This window comes from Micromys minutus, assembly GCF_963924665.1.
Source record: "Micromys minutus genome assembly, chromosome: 7".
Lineage (NCBI taxonomy): Eukaryota > Metazoa > Chordata > Mammalia > Rodentia > Muridae > Micromys > Micromys minutus.
In genome coordinates, this window is record NC_137976.1 from 58,693,778 (window position 1) to 58,706,748 (window position 12,971).

A 12,971-nucleotide genomic window follows, 5' to 3' on the forward strand; every position below is an offset into this window, starting at 1 on the left:
TGGTAGGATGGGGAAAGAGTTTGTAAGGTAGGCTCAAGTCACCCCTGAATTATGATGGTCAGGGGCAGATGCTGATCTTCTCCCTTGGTTAGGGTCACAGACATGTCTTGGGGACTAAGGGAAAAGAGTAGCATGTGGAGTTCTCTGACTGAAAGGTGAACATGAACCAAAAATCCCTAGACGGAGTAGAAGTGAGGAAGCAGAGTGGGTGGGTTACGAGGAGAGGAAGATTTGGGCGAGGAGGGAAAGGGAGAAAGAGAAGGAGGGCAGTTGGGATGGAGTGCAAGGTGGGTCAGTAGTAGGTTAAGACACTGCTGAATGGGCACAACAGGGAGAGGAGGGACAAATGGTGAAAACTGGGTTACTGGGAGAAGGTCTCACACGGGAGCAGCATGCACAGAGTGTGGCTTCCAAAACGTGTTTTCCCATGAGCTTATAAATAAAATCTATCATGTCCTGAACCCCACCACACACACACACACACACACACACACACACACACACACACACACAGTTTGTCTGGATTTGGTTTTGGACTTCCTCCTCTCTTTGTCTTTTAAATTGGTTTACATCCCCTTGATGCACAATGGCTTTGGTGAGGCACTGGCTCCCCCAAGTGGAAAGAAAGTGGTTGTGCGGCTCAAGCTTCAGACCACCCAGGGACTGCAGCTACTTTTTCTACAGGCAACCTTGCTTGAAGTATGTGCTTTCTGTGCGCACACCCCAAACGCCTATGGTATCAGTTGTATCCTGTTTACTGGAAAAGCTCAAAGCAGCCTCTAACTATAATCTAGTTCTGCCCCCTTGTTTTATGGAATCTGACACTTTCTGAGTTACTCCGATTGGCACGGACAAGAACCCAGGTGTCATTTCATTAATATCCAGATGTTAGGAAAAAAGGAAGGAGAGACTAGTGAACCTCCCTGGGTCCCGAACCCTTGGCTCTAAGAGTAACTACCAGCTGTAAGCAGCGGAGCCTAGAGAAGATGGCTGTGAACTTGTTGCTGTTGTTTGTGCTGTGCATAAGCTTGCAGCATGGATTTGTAAGCAATCAAATCATCCAGACAAGAAGCAGTCAGGCTCAGGTATGTCACGGCAATGTGGCTTCACTCGTTCCCGTATTGCCACTTGGCCCTGTTGCTAAGCAGCATCTTAGTTGGAGATCTTATTAAAGATGAATAACATTTGGTGGGAGAATTCCTTTTTTATATTCTGCCTCATTTTAACATTACTCAGTATAATGTGTGCAAGTAAACTGCTCATCTGATCACAGGAGTTACCTACAGTGAAGGGGTACTGGGAAACACAGTCAGTGGAAGGCTTGCTTTTGCAACAAGATTAGAGGCCAGGCCTCTCCCCTCATCCCTCACCCACACTATAGTTCCTAGAGTGAAATGGAGGGAAGGACAGGGACAAGAAGTCCATGTTCAGCATACGTACCTGAAGTGTGCTGAAGGTGTGGTGAATAACTCCTCCATGTCCAGTGTGCTTGCGTTCCTGACTGCCCTGCAGTTCCACATCTCATGCTAACTGCTCCGTTAGCCCCAGTAGTCTAGAGTCTCTTGAGTCTCGCTGTGAATCTGCAGGGATCTCGTGAGCTCCACTGGGAAGAGCACAGGAATGCAGCCTGGCTCCACCAGGAGACAGTGGACTGACTCCCACCTTCAAGTTTTATACATGCTGTTCATTGCTTTTCTTTAACCCATGCCCCAACCTTCCAGTTCTCAACAAGCTACCATGACAGCAAACGTGTGTATGTGCATGCGCACACACACATACACTCTCTCAAGGACTCCAACAACTTTACCTTTGGGTGCACATACAACTTTGATGTGTCTCTGAATAAGGTCATGAGCCATTCCTGGAAGGCTTCCCGAGTAGTAGGGAGACTCTCCCCAAACTGACTCAGGGTGGTACGGTTCCACTATCAGAACTCAGGGAGATTGCCATCAATAAATACTAGAGATATCATGATAGTTTAATAGAGCAGCACTGCCTTGGTTTTAACATGTCTTTCAACGTTTTATTCCTTTCTAAAAGAGCCGTACACACTTCTAAAAGTGACGTGCAAAAGTGTGTGCCACTCTTCCTCCATGTTTTATTGCCTGCAATCACTAATGTGCTGAAGGCCAAGATGTTGCCACAGAACAAGCAAGGGAGCGTTCAGCGTCTGTGGGAGTGCTGTCAGCCATTGGGCTGTAATTTAACCACATCTCAGTGAAGGGGGTTGAGTGGTATTAATCATACTAACTCCACCTGTCGCCTTCATGAGCTCCAAATCTGAAAAGCAAATAGTTCATAATCCACTCACCTGCAGCCATGACATTTGAGATTTTAGTATCTTCTGAGAACTTCTGAGCTGGAATGTCCAAGACAAGACAAGAGTTGTTCCAGTTTTTAGACCTTCCTGATGAGCTCAGTCCTACTCAGGTGACATAAGCCTTGTCACGTGGCAGTTGTCAGCTTGTCCATCTAGAGCAGTTGCCCCAGATGTGATCTGTTAGCATTACCCAGAAAGAAAGCATTCCTAAGCCATGCAGACTCTAGTTCAAACCCCAGAGGGCAGTATAGAGCCAGGTGTGCCCTGGGCTGGGCAGAGTCTGCTGCTCTCTCCAGCACTGCAGCTCTGCAGAGAGGCTTGGGTCCCCCATGCACTGTGTCCTGTTAGCCACTTCAAGCTGTTGCCATCTTACAGAGATAGCAGATCAGTCCAGCATTTCCTTGTGTGTTATGTCACCCTGCAATCAAATTTTTGCATGCCATCCAATCCAGATTTCCCCAGGATTGGTTTAGGAGAAGGTGGCCAGTGCCAGCTTTTGAGCAAAGTCTTTGTGGGAAATGCTCCCAACCTGTAACTTTCCATAAGGGAGGAACAGTGAGCTATGTGTGTTCGTAGAGAGAATGGGTTTGTGGCAGGTGTGTATCCCTGGCCCTGACCAGCTATTACTAACTTAGTACCTACTATGTGCCAGACAGCTTATCTACCTAAGCTTATACAATTCTCCAAACTCCACGATGTTAACATTTCTAAATGAAGACAACAAGACTTCAGGGAGCTTCCTCATACCGACATGAACTCTGATTGTTCAGCATGCATTTAGCTTTAGAGGCAAAGACACCTGAAAATAGAAGTAGTACTCTAGTGACAGCAGCTGTTAGCACTGTCATTTGGAGCCATGTGTGGTGACAGAAGGGTCAGACAATCAAGGCCGGCCATGGCCAGACTGGAACGTGTGAGACTCTGATTTTAAAAGGGAAGGTCAGAGAGGAAGGAAGGGTAAACACGTCATCCGGACATTCATCAAGCCAGGAGTCTTTGAAGAGGGAAGCTCTTTACATACCGATCCCAGGAAATAGCTGGCTATCAGAGACTGGTAAATGGTTCTCAGTGTCGGTAAGCAGACTCTGCTGACGTAACCATCCCTAACCACCCATCACATCTCTAGCTACCACCCATCACATCTCTAGCTACCACCCCATAGCCCTTGGCATATCCTGAGTATTCACAACTTAATCCAGGTACCCACTCCTTCCTTACAAACTTACTGTCACTTATCAAAAAGGTGTAAAAGTGATGTTTTTGTCATTTCTATATACTTTAACCTCTTATGAGGATACACACACACATACACACACACATACACACACACACACATACACACACACATACATACACACATACACACACACATACACACACAAAAACACACACACAGAAAGGCTTTGGTTATAGAGGCATACTGTGCGTTTAATTCACTAAATGTTTTCATTTCTTGGGGTTTTCACACAAAGCATCTTGCTGTAGGCTTTTGGCCGCTATTTCCACAAAAACTTAAACTATGAGGACTTTAAATAAAATTCTAGCACTATCTTCCTTTTGGTCAGCTCAATAGCTACAGTTACCACTGTGTACATAACATTAACGTTGAAGTAACCTGGGCAGTTGATGTTGGTCATAGGTCAAGAAAAAGGAAGAACTCTGTGTCACTGTGTTTGGTTTTACAGCTTCCCAAACCAAAATAGGATTTACACACCGCATGCTGTAGTGTGACCAAAAGTATAATCTGTTTCTTGGTAAAGGAGATCAGCTTATAAGACAGAAGAGTCAGAGTCAGGGGACTGAAGCAAGAATATTAGTCTCCGTGTGGAAAATGGGATCCCTAAAATGAGGATGGAGGCAACCTCCATTCTGAGCATGGTACCCTAGGTTCTGGGCTCCAGGTTCTCCTCTCTCTCTCTCTCTCTCTCTCTCTCTCTCTCTCTCTCTCTCTCTCTCTCTCGTTTCAAGTTCTCCCTCCGTCCAGGTCCTCCTTCCTTTAAAGACAAGCCCCCTGTTTTAGAACAGCTCCAACTTTCTTTGCCCACTTGCCCAGGTCTCTGGTCCCCACCCAGGCTCTGTGCTGCCCATTGCAGTGAGAGCTGAGCTCTCTCTCTGAGATCCACATAAAATGTCTTCTCTGAGATCGGCATAAAATGTCAATATGAAGAATCACCTTACAAAGACTATCTCAACACCTTATGAAAAGCCACTTCTGAAGTCATCGTGCATGTATCGTCTGGTGTTCCCTGTAATAGTAATGTATATTTGAACTCAGTTCAAGAGATTGAAATAAATAAATGTACATATGAAACACACACACACACACACACACACACACACACACACACACCTCCTTACTTACATACACAAAGATCGGCCTAATTGCCTTAGTACAACAAAAATGTTTTTCTCCCTTTGGACCTTGAGCTAGTATTGATCCTTGGTTCTAGAATTACTGAGAACTTTGTTATGTTTCTATTTTAGAATTTACAGGACATGCATCTCCTGCAAGCCCTTTAAAAGCAGCTGTAGACATGATGATGTATTGGTTTTGAGAGTGTGTTTGTATTTCTAAAGCCAAATTTAAAACACTGTAAATGTTCCTGCTCCATGGGTCAGTTTAAGAAACTCTAAGATTCTCACTTTTGAGAAGAAGAAGGGTCGCCAGATGAGTTCTGGTGGCTTCCCAAATTTTTCAATGTCTACCCTATTTTATTATTCTAGCAATGGCCATGTGTGGTAGATCTTTAAAAAATTGATTATAGATTGATAAAGAACATATCATTCATGATCTTACTAATCATTATTAGCATTCTTTCTTGCCAAATATTTTTAAATTACATATTTATTTTCACCACCAAAACATCTTCCTATATCATTGAAAATAATACAAGCGACATACATGACATTTGTAACCACTTAATAATTATAAGAAACTGCTGGCGTGTAGGAGTAAGGGTAGCCATGCAGAGTAAGTGAAATCAAAATGAACTGTTCCCCCTCGTAGTGGAAGCAAGTAGGGGATGATACATGATATTTTACCTTTGTTTATAAAGTATGTGTTCGAGTAATTTTAAAATTAAACAGAAAAGCTGACATTGGGAAGCCTCAGCTACCAAGCCCTATTCCTTCACTTGGTTCTCTACGGTAATGGTTTTATTAGTTTCCTGGGTCGGAAGTGGATTATATATTCCCTGCTTAGAAAACAGGTGATGTGGTTTCTGTACATCTGTCCGTCTCCTTGCTCTCTTCACTTTAAGGAGATCTTTCACATGAAGAGACAGAATAAATGTCGTCTTTGTGGGGGTGGGGAATATGTCTACAAATTACTCAGTTTTGTGGCTATACCACAGCTCAAATATTTTGTTCTTAGCCAACAATATTTACCATTATAAATGGCATTGTTACCGGTGCTTGGGGATGTATGCCATGCATATCCAGAGATAAGCTTTAGGAAGAAAACCCCAGCCTCCAGAAAGAGTACATTCGGAGACCTTGATGAGTCTATAAAATTGCTCTTTGTAAAGACTACATTTCCCACTCCCAGAGGTCAGCTTCCCTGAGGCCTCATAATTATTTTTTGTTTGTAAGGTTGTGGGTACATTTCAGAAAGCTAGTTCCACCCCAATAATGCTGGCTTGCGAGCTTTTATCTTTTAAAGCTAACCCTACTTTTCCATGCATTATGTTGAACTCAGCGCAACCATTTATAACGTTTTAGCATAGAAAAGAACCAACATCTCAGACACCCCCAATGTCAAATAAGTAAGTAAATCTATTCCACTTTAAATCGTACTATGATTCCCCTCCCCCACTCCTAGATACTCTTCTCTAACGATATCTGTATGACAGTACTTGCCCTCAGTGGAAGAAGAAAGCTGAAAGTTAGACAAAGGCCCATGAAGGATTGAACTTTTTTCCAGCTCAACCTTAGATTCATCTTGGGACTATATTCATAATATATATATGCGCATATATTATAAACATATATTTGCTATATATTTACTATCTATAACTAGATATAGGTATATAATATATATTACATGTGTATATAATATATACTATACTATAATATATAATACTGTTAAAATATATGTATTTACTATACATAATGTATATTATATATTTATGGTATATACAGAGTAGTTAGATTAACAAAATAAATTCAGAATTGCTGATGAAATGAAAGACCTGATACAACTATGGTATTTCATTATCTATTTTTATCTCAAATTCATGAACCTCTGGATGGAATAGGGAAGGACTATTTTAAGTAGCACTGATTAGTCAATTACCATACATTTTAATTGAACAAGTTCCAACATAAAAGCTAGCTCCTCACCTCACTAATAGAGTGCAGAATCCACGTGTAACTGAGCCATGATTGTTAGGTTTACTCTAGTACAATCCTGTAAGTGGGATCCTCTAGACCACAGTGTCTGACACAGCCTTTCTCTCTCTTTACAGCATCTTCCTCAAAGAGCTGGAGAAGTACGAGCAGCTGCCTGAGGATGTGGGACACTGCTTTGTTACCTGGGTAACCAATCTAAACTCCTCCCTGACTATTGATGTTTTCAGGGGTACCACATGAAGCCTCTGCCCTCTGCCTGGCTTAAGGATGGTCATTACTCTTGGAACCAGGTGCTGCAGTCATCACGAGTACCTCTGTGAAAGGAAGTACATCTCTGGAGCACAAAGCCATCTCTGGGAAAGCCTATGACATCACTCAAGATCCGCCTCTACCTCTCTAGGAACTTTCTTAGTTGATGAGCTCAGGAGAGTAGGACTCTCCCTTGGAGCAGCCCAGTCCACCAGTTGCTTTTTCAGGACTTAGATTTAGAAGTTAGAACTTGCAGACACCATCTTCTAATTATGGGTTACACTGTTTTTCTCAATAGAGAACAGAATCTTAGTGATAACTCCTAAGTAGTTTAAATCCCTAAAATTTGTTTCAGAAAACCTTTAATGATACCATTGATGTCTAGTATAATACATACATAAGTACGTTGCCCTCTCAGAAGAGGATAGCCCAGGTAGTCAAAAGGTAGAAATGGACAGTCATCCACCAATGGAAAAAACACTTAGTTTTCAAAATTTTTCTTCTCAGTGGAGAGGCGAGGTCATGAGGTCTGGGACTTGAGGTAACAACCTCCTTGAGAATCACTCACTGTTCAGACCCCGAAAGTGGGAAAGGGGGTGTGAGCGTTAGTGGCTCCCAAGCTCCTTCTAGTGAAGGCATTTGGGATACAAGCAGACTTTCCTCAGCGTTTATTTTTTTAAACTCTTGTTGCATTTGTCTCGAAGGGCAAGGATGACCTTTGTTCTTTTCCAAGAAAAATAATATGATCACTGATGATTTAAAGTGAGGGCAATTGAACACACAACTTCAGAACATGTTACAGTTTTTCTTTCTTCCCAACACAGTCTGGTATTAAACTGAACTTCTGTTCGGCAGGTTTTTTTCTGCATCCCAATAAAAGAAAAGGCGTTCTGGCATTTAACAGACTGAGGGAACACATGGTACTTTCTATAAGGAATTCAGTCACTATACAGCCCATGCTAGGCCAGGTTGGCATTGTGAGGAAGACAGTGTAACGGCTAACGTTAGGTCAACTTAGCACAGCTAGAGTCATGTGGGAAGAGAGAACCTCAACCGAAAAAATACTCCCACCCGATTGGCCTGTGGACAAGCCTGGGGGTGTTTGCTTGACTGATGATTGATGTGGGAGGGCTAACCTCACTGTGGGCATTTACACCCCTGAGCTGGTGGCCCTGGGTGCTGTAAGAGCAGACTGAGCCAGCCATGGGGAGCAAGCAAGTAAACAGTTTTCTTTCATGGCTCTGGGTCAGTTCCTAACTCCAGCTTCCTGCCTGAGTTCCTGCCCTGACTTCACTGGATGGTGGACTACAAGCCGTAAGATGAAATTAACACCCCCTTTTCCCTGTGTTCTTGATCACGGCCTGTTACCACAAGAGTAGAAAGACAGGGAGGGACCAGTGGGTGCTTATCTTTTGTTGTCTGTTCTTTTCCAGGCAGACAAATTTCAGATGTATGTCACCTACTGTAAAAACAAGCCTGATTCCAACCAGCTGATCCTGGAGCACGCAGGCACCTTCTTTGATGTAAGCTGTGGTCTTCCGTTGTCTACCGTCCAGGGGTAGGGAGGGGAGGGCTGGGAGGGGAGGGCTGGGAGGGAAGGAACACTCCTCTGCTTTGCAATGAGTGTCTCCCCTTTCTTCCTTGTTCTTTCCTGGCCACACTAAACCTTTATCTCATGGATAAAATAATTTAAAAATAAAACAAAACAGTATTTGTCTTCAGTTTTGCCCCGTCCTGCCTCAATTGTAATTTGATGAGGCAATCTTTATTGTAGGTTTTGATACCAAACCTAGCTAGACGTAAGCCTTGTGTTTACGGGTATGAAGATACAGCTGATGCTGCCAAGGAGTTTTATTTTCTCAACCATAGCGAACCAAGGGTGTGGTCCCTGAGCCAGGCCCATCCACATTACCTGAGCTTCTTTCTGAAGTGAAAATTCCCCACTCAGCTGACAGTCTTTTCTGGACACAGCCTAGCAACCTGAGTTGTAAGAAGTCCACTGGTGTCTTTGATACCCACCCCAGTCGGCGGTCCACTTCGCTGATAATGTTCCTTTGCACTTACGCTACACCCTGGAATTTAGCAGCCATCTTTGATAAATACTGATTCCTGAGTCCTCTGAGATGCTGAGTTAGCCTGATGATGAGATAAGTGGCTAGGATTGAGGTGGCAGGTGTTGTACAGCCAAAGCTGAACACTGTTGTCATGGATATCAAGAGATGGGAAGACTGGGACCCTCTTCTTTCTCAGAACTTTGAATATTGAATGAAAGCAATCTTGGGGGGACAGTGGGACAGATCCATTTAGTGTTGGTCATCCTGGAAAGAAAATGGCCCATTGGATAGAAAGTAAACAGATCAAAAGGTACCGAAAGGCACAAGGGATGCATGAGACTGGAAATTAAAAATAAGGGAAGGTGAAAGTCAGTGAGCAACAGACTAACACTGATGCCCTCTGCTAGTCCTGTCTGAAGTGACAGAAGCCCCTTCAGCAATGTGTGACAGTCGCCAGCCCAGCTTGCATCTCAATGTGTTCATTGCTTCGGGGGCCATCAGCCAGCTAAGCCCCGAGGAGAATACAAAGGCGTTGCAACCGGGGTCTTGCACTTCGGTTTACAAAATAGACCCCTTGAGCATTATTCTAGGCTGAAACCACCAGAGTAGACTGACTCCCTGGGGATCATCTTGCTTGATGAAGGGGCAGTTTGAATGGGAGAAGCTAGGTAAGGAACAAACACATATGGCTTTTTGAAATAGAATGCATTTGGAAACAGCCTCAGGTGTCTGAGACTTGAATTGCTGGGGTGAAATAAACGTCTAAGAAAAGTACTTCCTTACGCTGATACCAGGATTTGCTGGATATCATATTGAATTCTCTGCGCTAATGCTTCCCTTGATTGACAGTGCATTTCCTTACGATGTCTCTGGTGGGTTAGTCATCAGAGTTATCCAGAAGGGTCTTTTTCAAGTTGTAAATGGATTGTACCCTTCCTTCTTCCATTTAGCATTTTAATAACACAATTTCTGTGCTCTCAACATGCCTCAGATACTTCTGTGTTTATGCTTGTCCAGCATTTCCTTTGCCTAAGATTGTCTCCCACACAGAGACACCTATACACATACAAACACCTGAATGTACATATATATCATGTTTAAGATTTATTCCTGTCCTTCACAAAGTCAAATGCTGCATCCTACACAAACCCTATACCTTATGCATGCCCTGAGCTTTGTGTCTCTGTCATAGAAAGTGTGGCAATTCACCAACAAATGTACCTTCCTGCACACACACGCTCCATCCAAGACCCTTGAGCCCTGGTGGTGTACTCTCGGTTCCTGTTTGTAAACGTCTCCATTCCTGGTATTGTATTATATTTCCAATAGTCCTACTTTCTCTGTGTCCCTGTTTCTAGCCAGTTTCTGATAAAGGAGATGGTATTGATCATACTAACTTCACTTGTCACCTTCATGAGCTCCAAATTTGAAAAGCAAATAGTTCATGATCCACTCACCTGCAGCCATGACATTTGAGATTTTAGTATCTTCTGAGAACTTCTGAGCTGGAATGTCCAAGACAAGACAAGAGTTGTTCCAGTTTTTAGACCTTCCTGATGAGCTCAGTCCTACTCAGGTGACATAAGCCTTGTCACGTGGCAGTTGTCAGCTTGTCCATCTAGAGCAGTTGCCCCAGATGTGATCTGTTAGCATTACCCAGAAAGCATTCCTAAGCCATGCAGACTCTAGTTCAAACCCCAGAGGGCAGTATAGAGCCAGGTGTGCCCTGGGCTGGGCAGAGTCTGCTGCTCTCTCCAGCACTGCAGCTCTGCAGAGAGGCTTGGGAAGGCCCGTGCACCGTGTCCATTTGGCCACTTCCAGCCATTGGCATCTTAGAATTAAATTATTCATCCAGCATTTCCTAAATATATTAAATGGATATGGAATATGTCACCTACAAGAAACAAGACACTATGTGTTTGCATTTTTTAATGCCAAACCGTGCTATTCAGTGTTCTTACTCCACAGAAAAATCCCCTTCCTCGGAAAAACATAACTATCACCAACAGCTCTTGCTGGAAGTCCCCCAATTTTTAAATATCTCTTTATTTTATTACTCTAATCAATTGCCATATGTTGAATAGGAAATATTACATTACAGCTTAAGAGTAAAGTTATCTGTAACCTTAATATTGATCTCTGCTCTCCACATACACATGTGTGCATGTACACACATGTGAACATGTATGAACACACATGTACTTCCCAGAAAAAGTAATTACGCACTGTTAACAAACACCCTTCCCCTGTCATTACTAACTCACTTTCCATATCCATAGCTCTATCTTGCTTGGATATTTCACATAAATGGGATATATAATACGTGGTCTTGAACACAGGCTCCATTGGTCAGCTGATGGACACATGGGTTGCCCCTGCACAGACATGACTTTTCATTTCTCTTGGGTCCATGTTGGGGATGGCATTGCTCAATCACATGGTGACATTTTATTTATGTGCCTGGACGCTTGTGAGAACCTCCTGGTTTGTCTGTTTCTCCCGTCTCTTGCCGCTCTGCTGTGGTCCGTCGCCGTTAGCCCCTCTGGAGCGGCCACTGTGTATCTCCTCTCTTTAACAGCTACACTATTCTGCCATTAAAAACCTTGCCTTCAAATCCTCTTCATTTCCCCCCAATACAGCTCCATCAGTAGCCAACCCAGCTTTGCTTCTCAGTTCCTGCTTTGGTTCCTTTCCTACTCTTGAACCTACTTTCTTTTACTCCCTTCCTCTGCGCTGGGGTGTCATCTTCATTTCCTGACAGTGATTATTGTGTTGTTGGTCCAGGCTTTATCTCTGCTAACCTCCTTTTCTGGTGCTATCTTTTCATTGGCGGTGACAGACTCTGTGTCCTTTGCAGGTCTCTAGTCTCTGTGTTGCACAGTCCCAGCTAGATTATAAGGCCCTTGAGTACAGGGGCTAATCTGTGCCCCTCTCTGTCCTCTCTACACTGAGACTCGAAAGGTGCTCAGTTTGAAATTGAGCACAGGATGGATTAAAGGTGAGACCAGAGGCACCAACAGCACCTAAAAGCCACCGTGTTGACCAGTATGAGCTATGGGGATGCTCACCACGAACAGTGGAGAAATGAGAGAGGTGTTGCTGACTGTAATGAGAAATGTGTAAGAGATAAAATAATGATCTAAGCTGGGATGTTCCAAATCCCAGCACCAGGCAGGGGTAAGGGGGCTGTTAGGAAGAGCCTTATACATAAGGAGGGTGATGGCAGACAGGACTCACCTCGTTCTGGGTCTCCCCATTCTCTCTGGCCCCTGTGCTGCCTGTTTTCCAACCTTTGGATGTAGTTTCCACCCCCACCATCTCACCTCTGCCCCCCATAAGTTCATTACTGACTCTCATTCCTTTCTGCTGTTATCTCTCCAGTGCTGTTCCGTTTCCTCATCTGTTTCACGAACCCTCCTCCTCCATCCTCCTCCTGCTCCTCCTCCTCCTCCTCCCTCCCTCCCTCCCTCTCTACCTCCCTCCCTCTCTCTCTCCCCTCTTTTCCTCTCTTCCTCTCTCTCCCCATCCCTCTCCCCCTTTCTGTTTCTCTCCTCCTACCTCTCTCTTTCCAACCCCTACTAAATAACATCTTCTTGTAAATGTCTACCTTTGTCTATTTTTCTTTCTCCTTATCCTCTCTTTCTCCTTTTAGATTGTGTGTGCCCAAGTGTGCACACACACACACATGCACACATGTACACACACACACAGACACACACACACACAGACACACACACACACACACACACCTTGTTCTCTGCCTCATTGCATCTCTTTTCATCTTGTAGGAGATCCAGCAGCGGCATGGCCTGGCCAACTCCATCTCTTCCTACTTAATTAAGCCTGTCCAGAGAGTGACCAAGTACCAGCTGCTCCTGAAGGTACCTCCCTCCTCACCTAACCCTCTGTCCTTACCAGAGGACTCCTCACAGTGGACAACCCTCATATGAAGCCTTTTCTCTACACCAGAGCCTCAGATGAGCCCACACTACCATTGC

General features: G+C 44.0%; 1 protein-coding gene across 6 annotated transcripts in view; it reads left to right on the forward strand.

Moving 5' to 3' along the window:
• The window catches only part of KALRN (kalirin RhoGEF kinase), a gene marked incomplete at both ends in the record, with an annotated part of 525,758 nt that overhangs the window by 322,417 nt on the left and 190,370 nt on the right, over positions 1-12,971 (forward strand). For all 6 annotated transcript variants that reach the window (XM_080919241.1, XM_080919243.1, XM_080919247.1 and 3 more), the window contains 3 exons: positions 6,787-6,856; positions 8,353-8,442; positions 12,762-12,854. In XM_080919241.1, the coding sequence (XP_080775367.1) occupies positions 6,787-6,856; positions 8,353-8,442; positions 12,762-12,854 (253 nt within the window). The remainder of the gene's footprint in view (positions 1-6,786; positions 6,857-8,352; positions 8,443-12,761; positions 12,855-12,971) is intronic.